The sequence below is a fragment of the Myotis yumanensis genome, unplaced genomic scaffold, assembly GCF_028538775.1.
Source record: "Myotis yumanensis isolate MYYU_CA2020_CCGP unplaced genomic scaffold, mMyoYum1.0.hap1 SCAF_2, whole genome shotgun sequence".
Lineage (NCBI taxonomy): Eukaryota > Metazoa > Chordata > Mammalia > Chiroptera > Vespertilionidae > Myotis > Myotis yumanensis.
This window is the reverse complement of record NW_027223753.1, coordinates 80,347,515-80,365,382: the sequence shown is the minus strand read 5'-3', so window position 1 is coordinate 80,365,382 and position 17,868 is coordinate 80,347,515. Positions and strand designations below refer to the sequence as shown.

The 17,868-nt window shown below is 53.7% G+C and overlaps 1 protein-coding gene across 1 annotated transcript in view; it reads left to right on the top strand.

Moving 5' to 3' along the window:
• Positions 1-15,550, top strand: part of GMPR (guanosine monophosphate reductase) — a 41,606-nt gene extending 26,056 nt beyond the window's left edge. Inside the window, exons 6-9 of the mRNA XM_070405694.1 lie at positions 2,864-2,970; positions 8,735-8,777; positions 11,382-11,541; positions 15,063-15,550. Of these exons, the coding sequence (XP_070261795.1) occupies positions 2,864-2,970; positions 8,735-8,777; positions 11,382-11,541; positions 15,063-15,243 (491 nt within the window). The 3' untranslated portion in view covers positions 15,244-15,550. The remainder of the gene's footprint in view (positions 1-2,863; positions 2,971-8,734; positions 8,778-11,381; positions 11,542-15,062) is intronic.
• The last annotated feature ends 2,318 nt before the right edge of the window (positions 15,551-17,868 follow it).

The window sequence follows — 17,868 nt, the reverse complement described above, 5'->3', positions numbered from 1 at the left end:
GGACCTCACGGACCACCAGTGGTCCGCAGACCACCTGTTGGTGACCGCCGCTCTGAGCAACAGGAAAGACAACTCTGGTCTTTACTGAGTGTCTGTCGTTGTTGAAAGTCAAAAAAAGGATAAGGCCCAGCTCTTGCTTACAAGGAGCTCCCTCTTAGGACGGGCTGCAATAGGCCAGGCTTGTAATAGAATAGAACAGGCTGGACGTAGACCTGGAGGACTCTTGCTCCTAAGGCAGGGGAGCGCACCAGCTACCTGTTTAATCAGAAACACGTGTTGAGTGTCCTGTGGCTGCCGTGGTGGCTGCCGTTGTGCGGGTGGGTGCTGTATGGCAGGTGGGGGTGCACAGCATTCTTGGCTCACGAGGAGCTGTTCTTGATGTGATCTCGAGCACTCAGCTGTGTGCGGTGTCTTCATGCGCGTCCTCTGTGTGTTTCCCTGAAGACTGATTGTCCTCCCGCTGGCACCGTGTGACCCCCTGGCTGTCTGTCTGGAACAGACGTGACTGAGCAGGATCAGTGGCTCCCTTTGAGCCTGACGTATTGGAGCTGCTTCTTTAATTTAATTGGAGATTATATTGACATTTCACAAATTCTTTTGAGTGAAAACACTGAGTAATGTGTATGTAAATGACAGCACTAAACAAGGTCCGTTAATGAGTAACTCCCAGGAGCTGGAAGAAAGCATTGAAATTGGGCGCCCCTGCTGCCAGGACTGGGAGAAATATGGGCCCAGTTTCTCGCTTTAACCTGGGGGCTCATCAGGTCCACGCCCACCCTCGTCCTGAGAGGAGCCCGCCTGCCCCCGGAGAGGACTTCTCTGGGCCGTGGATCCAGAGCGGACCCCGGGGCTGAACTCACAGAGTCTGGGCAGGTGCCATCCTCAGAGTAGACTCAGAAACTAGAAATGAAGAGAGCAAAGCAGATCTTTCAAAAACGTGTTACATTTAGGAGGTTTTTACTGCTCTGATTGGGTAGAAGACTGTTTGAGGTTTCCTAGGAGCTACATGGAAATGCCTATCATCAAAAAGTACAACTCTAACCTTAACTACATTTAAATAATTTCATATTAAAGATTTTAATATTTAGAAAAAGACCTCTCCCCTGCCCTCTCCTCACCTGTGCGGAGCTCCGGGCCTCTGCACCGAGGCCCCTGCTTCCCTTGAGGATCTAGCAGTTGAGGGGGAAGAGGGCCAAAGCCAGTTCCGACCCAGAGCCGGAGGTGATGAAGCTGTGCCTCTGCCTCACACAGCGCACGCACGGGTTGGCTCCAGGATTGTGAGTGCACATGGAAGGGATGGACGTAAAGAGGTGGGTCTCGGCCTGCAGCGGGATAGATGCAGGAGAAGGGGATCTCCTATCCTGTTTTCTTGGGGAAGCGAGGCCTGGGAGTATGGGCATGGTTCTCTGTCTGGCCCTGTTCCTAAGGGCACCTGGGAGACATTTGTGGGACGCTGTGAAGCCGCTGGTGGGGTGGGAGCGGGAGAGGAGGCCGGGGCTCTGAGCACCTCATCCCCAGCGCTGGCAGGCAGAGGAGGGGTTCAGGGCACTCCATTGTTGACACCACGGGACCTCCAGCAGGAACTGGCTGAGTGTGAAGCAGTGGTGCCAGGGATGTGGGTGACTGATCCATTCTTGACCTCTCAGATTCTTTCGGTGACTATTTGTAGCGCCGTAGGTCCGGGCTCTATTCTCAGTGCTCTATAGGAGTGAGCATCCAGCAGCCTACCACCCAGCAAAGAACACTGGTCCTTGGTTCTGACACAAATAATTGTTTAAGTGACTTTTTTTAAAATGAATGCAGTGAGAACAACTTCCCTGAGGCAGTGACATTTAAGATGAAACCTGCAAGATGAGAAAGGGTTGGCAAGACAGGGAGGGGGGAGGAGGGGCATGCAGAGGGGAGTGTTTGGACAGGGAACATCATGTACAGGGACTCCCTAGGTGGGAAGAAACTGGCTGTACAGGAGGAACTGGAAGGTCAGAGTGGCTGGAGTGTGGGCAGCGGGAGGGGAGGTGTCCGGGGGTTTGATTGCGTGTCTCGGAGCAGGGTGCACACTTGCTGGGAGGAAGGCTGGGTCTGGAGCAAGCAGGCATTTGCGGGAGCCTCTGGTGTGACTTGGCTGGGACCTAACTGGGATAACAGGGATGGGCGACCAGGACTGGCCTTGGCCGTGGGAAAGACAGAGGTCAAGAGGACGAAGGCATTTAGGTGGCTTGTGTGGGTCCTGAGTGGAGGCTGACCTCAGAGCCCAGCTGGATGCGGATTCGGACAGGGTTGGAGGTGGACTGTGAGATCATGGAGAGCAGCCGGCTGGGCATGTTGAGGACAGACTTGGGTGAGAGTGAGGGTGAGGGGGCAGGCATAGGGTTAGTGCCAAGTCCTGGGCCAAATGATTTTATTCCCTATCCCATTTAAATTTCTATCCTGTGAGGCCAATGTTTTAATTTCCATGCCACAGGCGAGGCCCTGAGGCCTGGAGAAGTTAGTACAGAGGCTGGAGGCTGTGGGAGGAATCGAGGAGGTCCCTTGAAATGTAGTGTGTTTGTGTGGGAGAGGGAAGGACAGTGGGAAGGGATGGGAGTTTAAGTGTGGAGAGTCAGTGCTCGGCCAATAAGGGGAGCTGATGTCATAGGGGAGAGTGACGGTGGCAGGTTATGGGGTGGGTTATGTTTTGGATGTGAGCAGGTGACAGCTCTGAGGACCCGAAGGGCTGCACGGCCACATAGTGTGCTTTTAACCACCTCTGTCGAGTTGCTGGGCAGTCCCTCCCTCTCGCCTCTCCTCTGCCATGTGACAGTGAGGGAGGCTCATGTTGTGTCCCATTCTGCTCATCCATGAACCATCTCTCTCCTCCATCCAGGTTCCGTGTGCACCACCCGCACCAAGACGGGGGTGGGGTACCCCCAGCTGAGTGCCGTGATTGAGTGCGCAGACTCTGCCCATGGCCTGAAGGGGCACATCATCTCTGTAAGTCTCCAAGTGGGGCTGGGGGGCAGGTGGGGGGGGGGGGGCGGCATCTCGGGATTGCAGGCCCCGAGGCAGCCCTGCTTCCAGTTGCCTTTCACCCAGCAGCATCCTATGGGCCAGGGAGTGAGCAGCGTGTGGTCACAGCTCACACAGTGAGCAAGGCGGGCACATTAATAAGAATTCTGGTCAGTAACAACTCAGAGTGGTAGGCAGCATGATGGAGGGTAGGTGGGGAGCGTTGAGGAAGTGAGAGGGCCGCCCCAGATGGGGTCTTACACAAGAGACATGTGTTGTCTCACAGTCTGGAGGCCAAGTCTGAGATGAAGGTGTCGGCAGGGCCATGGACACTCTAACTCTGGGGAGCCTCTGTTCCAGGCCTCTCGAGCTTCTGATAGTTCCTTGGCTTGCGGCACCATAATTGCAGTTTTCATACGGTGCCCTCCCTGTGTGCATGTCTGTCTTTATGTCCAAATTTCTCCTTCTTGTAAGAACATCAGTCCTTGGATTAGAAGCCCGTCCTGTCCTCCTTCAGGATGACCTCACCTTCGCTGGTCACATCTCAGCGGTGCGGATGTGCCAGTGGGTCAGCAGGTACCAGAGAGAGAGCAGACGCAGTGGCGTGGTGGGGGCAGCAGTTAGATTTTTGCGGGTTAGGACGAGCACGGGAAGGAGGTGAGGAGAGGCAGAGACAGTGACCTGACACTTTCATGAAGCTCCTGGAAGAACACTTCCAGAGTGCTCAGGGGATTGAATGGATGTCGAGATGAAATCCTCAGTTTATCTGTAATTCTACTCCACCTTATTGCCGTGGCCACAGTGCAGAGTTGGAGAGAGTTGTCTCTCCCCTTCTACACGAGGTGCTCAGACAGGACAGCGCGTGTCCATACCAATTGGACCAACTCAGATAGAACCATGGCTTCCACTTATGTGGATGATGCATATGTGAAATTTTTTTTTGTTTTTGTACCAATTCTGAAGTAGTGACATATTTTTAGTGGTTCTATAACAATGGACTCATAGTGAATATAGTAAATTAAATCTTCAGATCTTTTCAGTTGCACAGTTGCTAAGCTATGCTCCCACATTAAATGCTAGGTTATTTTTTTTTAAGTCCAAATGCTTTGAATTTCATATCCCTGGGGAATGATATCTTGTTGATTTTGGCTCAGCATTTCAGCTGTTGAGGTTTGATTCCTGGACCTGCTTGGCGGGTATGCTAACACTCATTAAACGTCACGTATGCACATTGTCCCCCTGAGCCTTATCACAGCCTGAGCTGCAGCTGTTGCTTCCCCTCTTGTGATCTCCAGGTAACAACTGAAGCCAGGAGGCAGGTCCTTAACTCCAGCTCTAGAGCTGATTTCCTGGGCTCCTAATTCTTCAGGCCTTTCATCCACCCACCCATCCATCCATCCATCCATCCATCCAGTCGGCAAGTCTTTATTGAGCTTCTACTGTGTGCTAGAAGCTGGTAAATGACTGAGGTTGATTGGTTGCAGATGAAGTTCTAAGGCCTCCTCTCAAAGCCCTTCCCTTTAGCTTTTGCCACAGCGAACAAATTAACACCCGCTTATTAAACAACTAGTGTGTATGAGGCTGACACAAAGCTGTCATCCTGCATTTGCTGAGTGAGGTGACTGACCGAGAAGTCATCAGACTGCACTCTCTCCAGGGTGCCCGTGGTTCTCAGAGGCTCACAGTAGCCTTGTCTTGGGCTGCTGCATGAGAATCACCTGGGAAGCTTTGTACAGTTGACATTCCTGGACCCCATCCTGGTGAATTCGACTTTTCAGAGGTTGGCCCCCAGTGCACCATGTCTCATCAGCCATAAGTCTCTATTACCGTCAAGAATCTTAATCAGAATTTAGATTCTCTATTATACACCTTGAATGGCTACCATTTCCAAATTGGTGGGAGGTCAAATTCATAGGTTTGCTATGAACACATTCCACGATCCCGTACGTGTGCCTTTCCAGAAATGTCACACTTGCTTAGTTCACGGGACCGTTTGTGGGAGGGGTGGAGGCTGTGCTAGCACCGCAGTGACTGACGGGAAATCGGTTTGGGCTCCGTGCACAGCACACCTAGTTTCTAGCTTATTTCAACAGTTCTGCAAGCGCGGTGCCCAGAACAGCAGCATCAGTATGAGCTGAGCACTTGTTAGGAAAACTCGGACCCCATCCAGACCCGAACCCGGAACTCGGATGGTGAGGCCCTGGAGTCTGTTTTCACAAGCCCTCCAGGTGCTCCTGATGTGCTGTCAAGACTGAGAACCGCCCGCTTGGCTTCTGCAGTTCGGGTCACTGTTCCAGAGGCAGGTCTCATCTGCTAGCACCAGGGAACGAGCGGACTTGTCAGCTGGGGCAGTCTGGCCTGGTGCTCCGAGGGTCTTAACTTTCCATTAACGTGAGGGGTTTCCTAGATGGGGTTAGGAGTTCAGTTTGATCAAATGAAGTTCACAGACTTATGTGGGGTCTGTAGGCTTAACTTCAGCTCCTTCCTTCTGCCCAGCTGAGTGTCTTAGGCTTCAGAGCCGCCATTTTACTGACCACCCCTTTGACTAATGGAGTTTCACAAGTAGTTTTCTCCCAATCGCCGGCCGTCCTAACCCCGCTGGAAACCCATCAGACCTTTTGGATCCTGCCACTCTGTCCAGTTCCCTTCCAGCTGTCTCATTTCCCCCCTTAGCTGCTGAGTTAGCACATCCACGCCAGTGACATTCAGAAGGAAGCCACAGCATAGTCTGTTCAGCAGGTACTTACACCCAAGCGGCTGGACTTGAGTCAGGTTTCTATTTATTGTGGCCCACGTGGGCTCTGAGAGGCAGAGACCTAAAAAATTCAGGAATCCTCCTCCTCCCCCCGTGTAGGTAAAGATGAAGGTGTGACCAGTTAATTTTGTCTTGTCATCTGCTAAAGACATCACACAAAGGAGAGGATTTTAAAGGTGGAAACAACTTTGGAGGAAGTAATGGCTATCATTTATTGAGCATCTACTATCTGCCAGGCATAACATACATACAATCTTTAACCCTTGGAACAACTGTGGGTAGCTGTTATCTTTTGATAGGTGTGTTAGTCAGGGTTTTCTAGACAAACATCCAGTAGTGTGTGTGTGTGTGTGTGTGCATGTGTGGAGAGAGAGAGAAAGAGAGAGAGAGATATTTATTGGAAGGAACTGGCTCATGTGCTTATGGAGGGTGACAAGGGCCAAGATCTGCAGGATGACTCGGCAAACTAGAGAAAGCTGATGCTGGAGTGCAGTCTGAGTCTGCAGGCCTGAGAACCAGGAAGAGCCAATATTTCAGTTGGAACCAGGAGGAAAAAGCTCACTTCCCAATTGAAAGGCAGCCAGTTAGGAAAAGTTCTCTTGGAAGGGTCAACCTTTTTGTGCCATTTAAGCCTTCAACTGATTAGATGGGGCCCACCCACATTAGAGAGGGCAATCTGCTTTACTCAGTCTACTTGTTTAAATGTGACTCTTATCCACAAACACCCCACAGAAACAGGCAGGTTAATGTTTAACCAGTCAAGGTGACACACACAATTAGTAATCATCCCAGGTGAGGAGACTGAGGCTTGGAGTCCTTAGGTAACTTGTTCAGCATCACACTGCTGGTGGGCGGCAGAATCAGCACTTAGACCAAAGCCTGTTCATCTCCAGGGTTCCACTCTCTCCCCTGACCTCCATCATTAAAAATGAGGAGACTCAAAGCAGGTGAAGGGCTTGCTGAAGTCACAGAGAGTGCAGGTTCTGCAGGACCCCAGGCCTGCCCATGTTCCCTCCACGTTGCTTCGGGAGACTTCAGCTTCATCTGATCTAATAGAGGCACGATGCATGAAATTCATGCAAGGGGCTCGGCCCTTGCAGCCCAGGCTTCATCCAGAAGGTCGTCTAGAAGGACGTCCAGGAGGTTGTTCAGCTGTCCAGTATAATTAGCATATTATGCGTTTATTATTATAGATACCAAGACCTTTCCCCGCAGAGTCCTCAAGCACAGAGTCAGGAATCAGCACCCACTGCTCTGCCTCTTGAGAACATGAAATCATGCCTTGAACAAGTTTGGGAATCACCTGTAAATGGTAGCAGGGAGCGATCCCCGTGCCCTGAGGCATGATGTGACGTTGGGGTGCACTGGGTGACGTGTCATCAGCATGTTGCTCTGCAGTGTTTATTTCATGGTGGGCACCCAGACAGAGCGAGCAGAGGATGCTGGGAGTGTGACTTCTCCCCCAGCACAGCACAAGTCCTGTTCGCTGCACATCCGGTCCATCCTGGGAGCAGAGCTCACGTTCTCAGGGTCCTGGCAGCTCAGGTCATCTGAGGCCTCATCACTGACCACTGATGTGGAATTTCAGGGCCCCACATGAGACACCCCAGCAGTCACAGGCTACTTACTCACAAGCAAGTGAGCAAAAGGCGTAAGGGGTGTGTGTGTGTGTGTGTGTGTGTGTGTGTGTTTAAAGTCAGATATTGTTAGGAACCTATTTGTTGTTAATCCTCGCCAGAGGATATTTTTTCCATTACTTTTTCAGAGAGTGGATGGAGAGAAAAACAAACATCAAACGTGAAAGAGACACATTGAGTGGTCGCCTCCGGCATGCTCCCCAAACACGAAACCCAGTACATGCCCTTGACCCAGAATGGAACCTGCGACCCTTCCATATGCAGGCCCATGCTCTAACCATCGAACAACACCAGCCAGGGCTGTTAGGAACCTATTTTAACAGAAGCATGAGTTTATATCATCCGTTGAGGTTATAGGTTTGAAACCCTATTGTGTTGTCCTGGTTTAGATAAAGAGGTAAAGCACTTTAAAAATAATTGGCAGGACACGTGAAGGGCAGATGGGTTGTACCTTTGAAAGAGAAACTCCAGCAGTGCACCCACCTTCCTGCCAATTGCTAAGCAAGGCGGTCTGTGTTCTTCCCAGTGCTCTTTGCCACTCTGAGGGCGGGTTCCACCTTTGGGCAGCAGGCGCTTCCCTCTGAGACCTGCTGTTTCTCCAAGACCTGCACTGAGTTTGGGCTCTGTCACATCTCGCTGCCCTGAGTGCCAGCCCACCTGCCCCGTGTGTTTGCCTCCTGGCCTCTCCCTGTGGGTCTGGCTGCTGCTCCTGACCACCCTCGCGCCCTTTGCCTGCTTGGACCCCACACAGCCACACTGCGCGTAGCAGGGAGCCTGGTCAGGCTGTGCCCTTTGTGTATGTGAGGAAGCACAGTGGCTTTGCATCTGGGGAACCGGGTACTGGGTTGCTGGTGTTTAAACATAACCCCACCAGGCAGCCCAGGATAACAGACTGTGCTGGGTGGGGAGGGTGGGTATCAGACTAAGGTAACTGGGCATATTACATGAAGGGGAATTAGAAACACGGAGTGCCTGGAAACATAAAGGAACGAACTCAGTGTCCTTTCTGGCTCTTAAAATAATCCAGCCCTTGTACTAAATAAATCTCGCCTCACACCAGGCAGGTGGGTAGAGGTGACTACTGAATGAGAGTGGACTTGGAGGGCGGATGGCTGGGCGAGCTGGGTAAGGGGCTGGAGGAGGAGGAGGTCGGAGCCCCTCTGATGTTCAGCACCTTCCCAGGCAGAGGGCAGGGCTGGGGTGGAAGGTGCCTGCTGAGGGGAGTGTTGGGCTTTGGCTCTGAGGGTTGTGTACTTGGCTGGGGGGTGGGTATGGGTATCAACTCCCAGCACCCCAGGGGAGAGGGAGGGTCTGGTGAGCTCCCACTGACATCCTTGTTGCTCTCTCCTCTTTGAAGGATGGAGGCTGCACGTGTCCAGGAGATGTCGCCAAAGCCTTTGGTGAGGAAAATGGAGGGCGGGAGGGAGCGGAGGGAGCGCCCTGCAGCTGTGAGCTGGCTGTGGGGTGGGAACCTGGAACGGGGTGGGATCTGGAAGGAGGAGGTGGGACCTGCAGGGATGTTCTGGGCCAGTCCCGAGTGTCCTCTCCCTGGATTGCAGGCCCCCCTGGCCCAAATCCTGGCATCAGTTTCATTCTGGCTGGTAGCAGAGTCGGCCAAGCACCCAGGGATAGATTTAGAGATGGCATCCTGCAGGCCAGGGGTGGGCGAAGTCACGGCTCAGATATCACAGCTGAGAAGGCTTGGGCGCCTGAAGAAAGGACAGTACCAGGTCCAAATATGCAGTAACTACAGGGAGGGTCTGTGGGGAAACCCCAGAGCTGGGCTGGCTTCTCAGAAGCAGTTTCTTACAGGAGGCTGAGGAGCCCGTTCCCCACTAGGGGGCAGCAGTGTCCAGCTGTGAGCTTGTAGGTTGTTCTCAGGAAAGCACCTCAGCATGCTGTGCGCCCCCTCCTCCCGCTTAACCCATGCAAACTTCCTTGTTCAGAAGTCAGAACTGCCTGCACAACTGGGCTCCCCAGCGTGTGAAGTGGGCGCCCTGTGTATTGGCTGGCAGGAGGCAGAAACCAAACTCCCGCGGCTCCACCCTCCTTTCCTGACCTCACAGTCACATTTGCGGTTATTTATTTGTTCTTTCTTGGTGGAGGGAGACTTTCTGACATGAGGGATGCCTGCGGCTCTTCCCCTCACCCGTGTGCCTCCCCGTCACTGGTTAGAGTTCACCCCCTAGAATGGCCTAGGCTTGGGCACTGGCTCTTGTTCTGTATTTAAACACCGATCGTGACAAAAGGAGACATGGGGCAGTCTTCTCAGTAGCTGGGTTAGTAGCAACCCTGGAGAATGTCCCGGGGACAAGGCTTCAAGAGGCAAATGACAAAGTCAGGGTCCCACCCTCAGGGCAGAGCAGGGAGAAACAGGCCTCCTGCGCTCCTGGCACGCCCCGTCACCTCGATGGAAGGACCACCGGCCAAGGACATTTCTACTGTGGATTTTTGAGCGGCACCTTCTCAGTGCTGGTGGGCGTTCCATCTTGGGCCCCTGCTAATGGTACACGTGTGTCCCTGCTCCGAGTGGAAGCCGAGTACACTTTAAAGTGCCTTGTCCCGAAGGAGGAGCCTCGTAGATAGCAGGTCTGGGCGAGGTTCCTGGCGTCCGCTCCCTCACCAACTCCCCTTCCAGCAAGTGCAGGGGGAGCTGGGGGAGCGTGAGGAGAGGGATCTGATCAGGGAACGTGCTGGTGGGAAAGGCTGTGAGAGGGGTCAGAAATGAGGTTAATTAGAAGCCACGTCAAAGCACCACTGGGGACCTGTGTCTGTGCTCCTGTGTTTCCATCTGTTCCCGGGCTGTGGTCATAGGGGGCCTGGAGGACACCAGCTTTCTCAGTCGCCTTATAATCATGGCGCAGGGGCCACAGAGCCAGCATCTGTGTTAGGGACCCTGCAAGGAATGGCCTCAAAGCTGATTGCAGGTGGGAAGGCCCTGTGGTGCCCGGCCAAAGGGCCCACTGGCACAGCCTGCCTGTCAGTGATGCTGCGCAGAAGGGACTGTAAGGCTGCCCCCCCCCACCCCCACACACACAGTCCTCTTATAACTATTTACTAGTAAACAACCAGATGGAAGAGGTCACGGCCACTTTTCAGGGGTTCCTATGCTTGCTCCTCCTTGTCCTTCATTCTAATGACTTAGTACCTCTGTACCCTGGTGTCCTCGTGTTCCGAATGTGCACCCTCGCTAGGACTTTCTGGGGAGCGGCTGCAGCGGTTTGTTGCAGGTTGTAGCAGTCGGTGGAGACCCTGTCTGCACAGTGATCCATGGACAGGGTGGGGGTGGGGACTGTTTCTGTTTCTTCACATACACCCTTTACTTCCTCGACAACTAGGCATTTGCTTCTCCCATGTGCCACGCACTGTGACAGACCCTGGGCACATGGCAGTGGCCAGTCCTGCTGTTCCAGCTGCTCCTGGCCCTGTTCCAATGTAGCCTTCAAAGGCAGCTTCCATACTCCTGTGTCCTCTGCACCTAGCCTGGAAGTCTCATGCCATTTGGTGATTAATATGGGATATTATTTATCCTAGAAGCAAACATCACAACAGAGGTGTGAGGTAGAGTTTTACATGATGCATATACATGCATACACACATATGTGCAGGTTTCTCTCCTTCATGCCAGTCCAGTATAGGAGGTTCAGTCTGCTCCGAGGTCTCACGATCAATACAGTGTGAGCGTGTGAGAGTTGAAGGTTGACCAGCCACCTGGGGGGACCGTGTAGAGCAGTTACTGCATTAAGGAGAAGATGGACCGCGGGCAGCCTAAAATGCTGCTCGATTGCTAACATTTCTCTGATTCTAAGTTCAACCTCGGGAAAGTGCTCATTGTTAATGACTGAGGACTGGCCCTTGTCAGGAGGGGAGAGATGGGCTTCTCTCTGGACGATAGCTCTCGGTGGCGGGAGGGTGAGTGGGGGTAGCACCTGGATCTTTCCAGAGCCCGTTTTCTCTGAGCTCTTTCCGTTGCTGCTTCCTCTTGTCCCACGCTCGGCGTGTAGGAGCCGGAGCAGACTTTGTCATGCTCGGAGGCATGTTCTCGGGCCACACCGAGTGTGCTGGAGAGGTGATCGAGAGGGACGGGCAGAAGCTCAAGCTCTTCTACGGGATGAGCTCCGAAACAGCGATGAAGAAACACGCAGGAGGGGTGGCCGAGTACAGGTAAGGCTTCTCGCTGGCGAGGACTCACGTTTCTCCTGCTCCTTTCAGAATCAGGTGGAAGTAGGTCTCGAAGAACGTTGCTTCTCTTTATAGCAAAGCACCATGGGCACGGGCAGGAAACCCATCTTGCTCTTTCTAAGTAGCCATGTTTTTCACCCAGCTAGTCTGCAGTGTTGGGGGCCCTCAAAAGGCAGTGATAGCAGAGCTGTTTGGGGTTGGGTTGGGCATGGACTGGGGTGTGTGAGTCGGGAGGGCTCCTGCTCAGCCAGTCCCCGCGGTGACACTCCAGACTTCCAGAGGGTGCCGGCCGCCTCCTCCTTCTGGTAGAGCCTCTGCTGACCTCTCCCAGTGACCTCTGACCTCTGGCCCGGGATGAGTTCAGGCTGCGAGAATTGGGTTGAAGAAGGGTTTCCATTGGGTATGAAACAGGTGTGGTTCTGGACCATCACGTGGAGGCCGGCTTTCTTGAAGAAAGCTGTGTTTCACCTACAGGGGCTCACACGGGCCCTCTAGCTCTGACAGTTGAAACAGGCAGCATTTTAGCCATGTCATTGCCCCTCATTGTAGAAGGGATGCTCACGTCTGCTTGTCTTTTTTTTTTTAATCCATGATCCCCAAAAATAACCTGGCCTTTATTTCACTTCCATCTATGTTATTGTTTTACCTTTAAATTAATTGATTGGGGCGACATTGGTTAAAATCACTTCCATTTTATTGTCTGCATGTGTGTTTATATGACAATATACCCATGACCTTGCTTTGCTCCAGAGAGGCTGCTGTTGCCCTTAGTGGGGTTGGCACTGATGCCAGGGCACACGGAGGGGGCAGGACGAGGTCCTGTATCCTCAGGAGGAAGTCCTCTGTGGGAGGCCGATTGCCTTTCCCCAGGAAGCCTCAGTGCTGGCATGGAACCCAAGCCTCTGTGGCTGACACCCTCCATGTCCGACCGTTCCTGCCACACCTAACCGCTTATTGTAAGGACATGGGATTCAGATGCATCATATAAGGTTCAAACCAATCCAGAGGTAAAACATCAGAACTCCCAGAGATTTGCAGTGGGCGTGCGGGCAGGCAGGGGGCGGTGTGGGGCACCATCTCTCAAGCTCTTTCTTCAGTGGGGAACGGGGGACTTCAGTCCTCACTCTCGCCAGTCTTTCTCTTTTGGGGGGACCTCAATAAATAGAACATTATAGCAGGGGAAGGCGGGGTGGGAGAGAGGAGTAGGGGACTGACTGCATTTACACCTTCACCTGGCCACCTCCGATGGTCAGAACAAGGGCACACTCCTTCCCCTGCAGCCTGAGGCAGCTGTCCCATGTGGTGACTGATGGAGGAGGGGGGGGGACTGCTGCTCGGTGCTAACCTGGACCTCTGGCCAAGCTCCCCGCTTTCCCAGCAGCCATTGTCACATCCCAGGTGGGGTGGGCCTCCTGGGCACTGGGGTGTAAGGGGAGCCATGGGGGGCGGCAGCCGGCTGCTTTGCCTGGAGTGCATCGTTTGCCCTCTAGCTGTTGCATCTGTTTCGGGTCCTAAGAAAAGCAGACAGGGAAGGCCCGGCAAGGCCCCAGCACGACAGAAGCCAAGGGGCCAAATGAAAAATCATCCCCTGTCCTTTCAGCAGGGCCCAGACACAACAGGAGATATAATATTCAGGAGCAGCGAGACTCGTATCTGAAAGCGGATTCGAATCTTAGACAAGGAAGAGACGCACGGAAGGAATCAGGACTTTGATCCAAAGGCAGCCTGAGTCCTGCAGGCTGTATCTGTTCTCCGTCTTCCTTCCTGTTCCTCCCTCCCTTTTTCCTTCTCTTTTCCTGGGTGTTTGCAGCCTCATCACCATTGTCTCCTTATGAGAATGGTTCTCCTATTTGACATTGTATTTAATGAAGACCCATTATTTATGCTGTGCTAGTTCCTTCCCAGTCATTAACCATTTATTTGGTTCTCACACTGCCCATCCTTGGGAGAGAGATCACAGTACCGTGTTTTACAGATGAGAAGACTTGAGTATCAGCAGTAAGTGACTTGCAAAAGGTGCTGTCACCAGTTAGCAGAGAACCAGGATGAGAATCTGAGTGATTTCCAGGAAGCTCCCGGAAGGCCCGGGCCTCAGAAAATGAAATGGCAGGCATCGCAGCACGCGTGCACAGACACTGGTCTCTGGTCACAGAGAGCAGTGACATGAGTCTGCTGCTTCATCATCTCAGTGCCCGAAGCCAGCCGCTAGGCCAGCCCTTGGTCTAGTGGATGGTCTACATAGATTTCACTCAAGGGTGGTCTTGCATGTGTAGATTTCAGTGTACAAGAGTTATTCCCTTTTGAAATTCTAGGCAGTAGGTTTCTAATCAAGAGGTAGTATTGTAACAGACGAAGAGAGACCAGCTAGAGAAAGTTCCAGTAACAATTTGGTTAATTGTTAAAACGTCCAGATTGCCTGGCCCTTAGGTGGGGGCTAGCGTTTTGCATAGATATGGGATCTCCTTTTTGCCCTGTGTCTCCAAAAGCAGGTCTGGACCGTGTCCCCATTTGGCAGGAAGGGGACCTGGTGTGTGGAGTCACTGTTACTTGGAGAGAGGCTGACTCAGCACGGACAGATACTGCTCAGGGCTTGCACTGTGTACTAGACCTGAGTTTCTGAATGCGCCTCTGAAAGCAGGAGAGATGCTAACCAAAGCCCTCACGTCTCAGTGTTAAAAAAGTCCCGAGTTCTACGCTGGTTCCACCTTGCTGGGACCTTACCCCACACCCAGCACGACAGGTGTATGACTTGCGTGAGTGCAGGCGTGAGCTGGGGGAATGTGCCCGACAAAGCGCCCTGCCCCCTGGAAAGGCAGGCCGTTGGAGGGGAGCTGCTGCATCTTGCTGGTGGAGGTGCCGACACAACCTGGTGGGTTAGGGGTGTTCATTTCATTGGCGGCCTCCTCCTCCTCCTCCTCCTCCTCCTCCTCCTCCTCCTCCTCCTCCTCCTTCCCCTCCTCCTCCTCCTTCTCCTCCTCCTGGTTGACTCCTTTGCAGACACTGGAATCTGACCTGGGATGCAGGAGGGTGAAGCTCCAGGCTTCTTCTGTTGTTGATCAGGGCGGGCGAGCAGAAGGGGGTGGCAGGGGTTGGCCTGGAGGTAGTCCCCCATGTCTGCTCGTCTGCTCTCCTGCCCCTGGGCCCTGGGCCAGCGGGAGACAGGTGTGCAGATCCAGGTGGGGAGAAAGGTGAAGTGAGTTTCTGTGGGGCAGCGGGGAGGCACGCTGCTGAGAGGAATGCCGTTGGTCAGGTCCGGGTCTGCAGCCTCAGTGTTGCTCACAGACTCCTTCCCCTGGTGCTTGGAGCAGCCGGCAGGAGGTCAGGCATTTCGGGTGGGAGGACCTGTCCATCTGAGGTGTGGGCGGGGCCAGCCTGGTGTGTGAGGCAGTGTGGGCGTGGGCTCAGAGGCATTTGGCTACCTGAGGGCCCTGGGGCTGCTTCAGGCCCAAATGGTACCTAAGGAAGACAAGCGGGGCTAAAGGAGCACTTCCTTTCTCTCCCAGAGCGTCGGAGGGCAAGACCGTGGAAGTGCCTTACAGAGGAGACGTAGAAAACACGATCCTGGATATTCTGGGGGGACTGAGGTCTACCTGCACCTACGTGGGGGCCGCCAAGCTCAAAGAGCTCAGCAAGAGGACGACGTTCATCCGGGTGACCCAGCAGCACAACACGGTGTTCGGCTAACCTGGGGGCAGGTGCCGGCTGCTCACGGAAGCTTCCACACGCCGCGTTCACATCCCCGTCCGTCTGTCCGTCTGGGCTTCGGGCTGCTCCTGAACGGCGGGACGCTGCCTCCCCTCCTGCCGCCAGAGGCGCTGGGGTCCCCTGGTGCCTGTGGTGGGGCGGGAAGCAGAGCACGGATAGGGTCAGTGGTCAGAGCCCAGCTGCCCGGAACTCATAACCTCATTGTTCAAACTAACACTCGTACCTTTTTCTTTCTTTTTTAAAAAAGAAAATGGTTTCACTTTAATATAATGCTATTACCTTAAGACTTACTGAGTCCTGGAGTTTGCCTTTTCAGGAGCCAAGTTGTAGGGGGACCTGGGGATTTCCCACCTCCTTCCCAGACACTCTCGCCCGTGGCCCTAAGTCCAGGCACCTGGGCGGGGGGAGGTCAGGGTAACCAGGTCACCCCCCTCCGGCTTCCTTCCGTTTTCTGGAGAAGAACCAAAGCACAAAAGGGCAGGTGAGGAGGAATTGGTTTCCACTGATACTCTCAGTGGGCGGTGATGTGTTTCACCTCTTTGGTAGCCGAGTCTTTGGGGAGTAGGTCATCTGCCCCTGCCAGTTGTGCGCCTTCTGGGAAGCTGTCCCTGTCCCTGTCCCTCACTTAGCTTTGTTTCTCCATCTCTTCCCCTTCCTTTCTGCGACCCAACTTGCCTGGCTGGCCGCTCTCTTAAAGAGATTATACATTACTTTGAAAGGTTATCCACCAAAAAATTAGCAGGCAGAGTCCCATCGAAAAAAAACAGCAAAAACCTTGACCAGCAGCTTCCTAAAAGCATTGGTTTAACATATGAGTTAGAACCAGAACCGGCCCCTCCTGGTGATTATGCTTTGAAGGCAGGCCCGCCAGTGCTCCTGGATAATGGTCAACTCACCAGAAACATCGGTGCTTTCCCGCAGAGAGGACCGGGCCTGGCAGAGCCCTGCAGCCGGCCGCTGTGGCGCTGTGTCCGCTGTGGCGCGGTGTCAGCGGTGATTTTGGTGCATTGGTGACGGCTGGCCACTTTCTGAAGCATTATTTGAGAGTGAGGACTGGAGGGTGTATGCAGACCAGGGTGTTACTTCTAAAGAAGCAGACACAGGAGTAAACTTTTCCTTGAAAAGGCAGCGATGGCCCTAGAGTAAGGAGGGGCCAAGGGTCCACTGTAGGAGGGAAACAACCAAATCCCACACACTCAGAGTTCCATTTTCAGGCTTACAATACTGTCAAAGACCAGCAACTTTAACTCCACTGGAATACCTTTCCCCCCACACCTGTGGAGAATGATGCTTGTACTGGTGGAAATGTGAATGGCTACACCTTGAAGATGTGGGGGTCAAGGACGTGTAGTCAGAGCAAGATGTGGGGCTGTGCTGGAGGTACCCCGCCTTTTCTGTCTGCTGGGTGGACGGAGTGAGCCCGAGGCCGTCCTGTGGAAGATGGAAGAAGATGTGTTTGACACTACTCTTTGTTGTTTCTTTATGCAAACTAGAGGCCCAGTGCATAAATTTGTGCACCTTGAAAGGAACTTTGGGCCACGAGGCTGCGGTGGGCACAGGGGCGGGTCTCGGCGCATCCTCTGCACCCCTGCGTGGCTACTCCCACTGAGGCTCCCAATCCCCTGTCTGCCAGCAGCCCTGCTCCCGCCACTGCTGCTCCCATGCACTGATGGCCCTGCTCGCACCCGCTGACTGCACGGAGTGATTGGGGCCGGCGCCATCAGTGGGTGCAAGCAGTGGCTGTTGCCCCAATCACCTCTCAGGAGCAGGGGGAGGTGGAGAAGCCCTGAGGAATAATCAGGGCCTGCAGCAGGTGCAAATGGGGCCAGTGCCGCAGCAGGTGCAAGCGCCCAATGGGATTGCAGCGCGGGAGCAAAGAATTTTTAGTAACCACCAGAGGCTTGCCCCAATGACAGCAACTGGTAACCTGCCTTGGTCTGGTGCCCCCACTCATCTGCTCCACCATCCCACCACAGCTGATGCCCGTCATGTTCTGTGCGTGCCCCCTGATGGTCAGCACACATCATAGTGACCAGTTCGGTTGTTCAGCCATTCTTTCTATTTGCATATTAGGGATATATATATGTATATATATATATATATATATATATATATATATATATATATATATTATATATATATATTAGAGGCCCAGTGCATGAATTTCGTGCACTGGGGGGGGGGGGGGTGGTTTCCTCAGCCCGGCCTGCACCCTCTCCAATCTGGGACCCCTCGGGGGATGTCTGACTGCTGTTTTAAACCAGCAGTTGGACATCCCTCTCACAATCCAGGACTGCTGGCTCCCAACAGCTCACCTGCCTGCCTGATTGCCCCCAACCACTTCTGCCTGCCAGCCTGATTACCCCTAACTGCTCCCTGCTGGCCCGATTGCCCCTAACTGCCTTCCCCTGCCAGCCCAGTCAGCCCCAATTGCCCTCCCCTGCCGGCCAGGTCGCCCCCAACTGCCCTCCCCTGCCAGCCTGGTCACCCCCAACTTCCCTCCAATGCCGGCCCAGTCACCCCTAACTGCCCTCCCCTGCCGGTGACCTTATGGCAGCCATCTTTTGACCACATGGGGGTGGCCATCTTGTGTGAGGGTGTGAT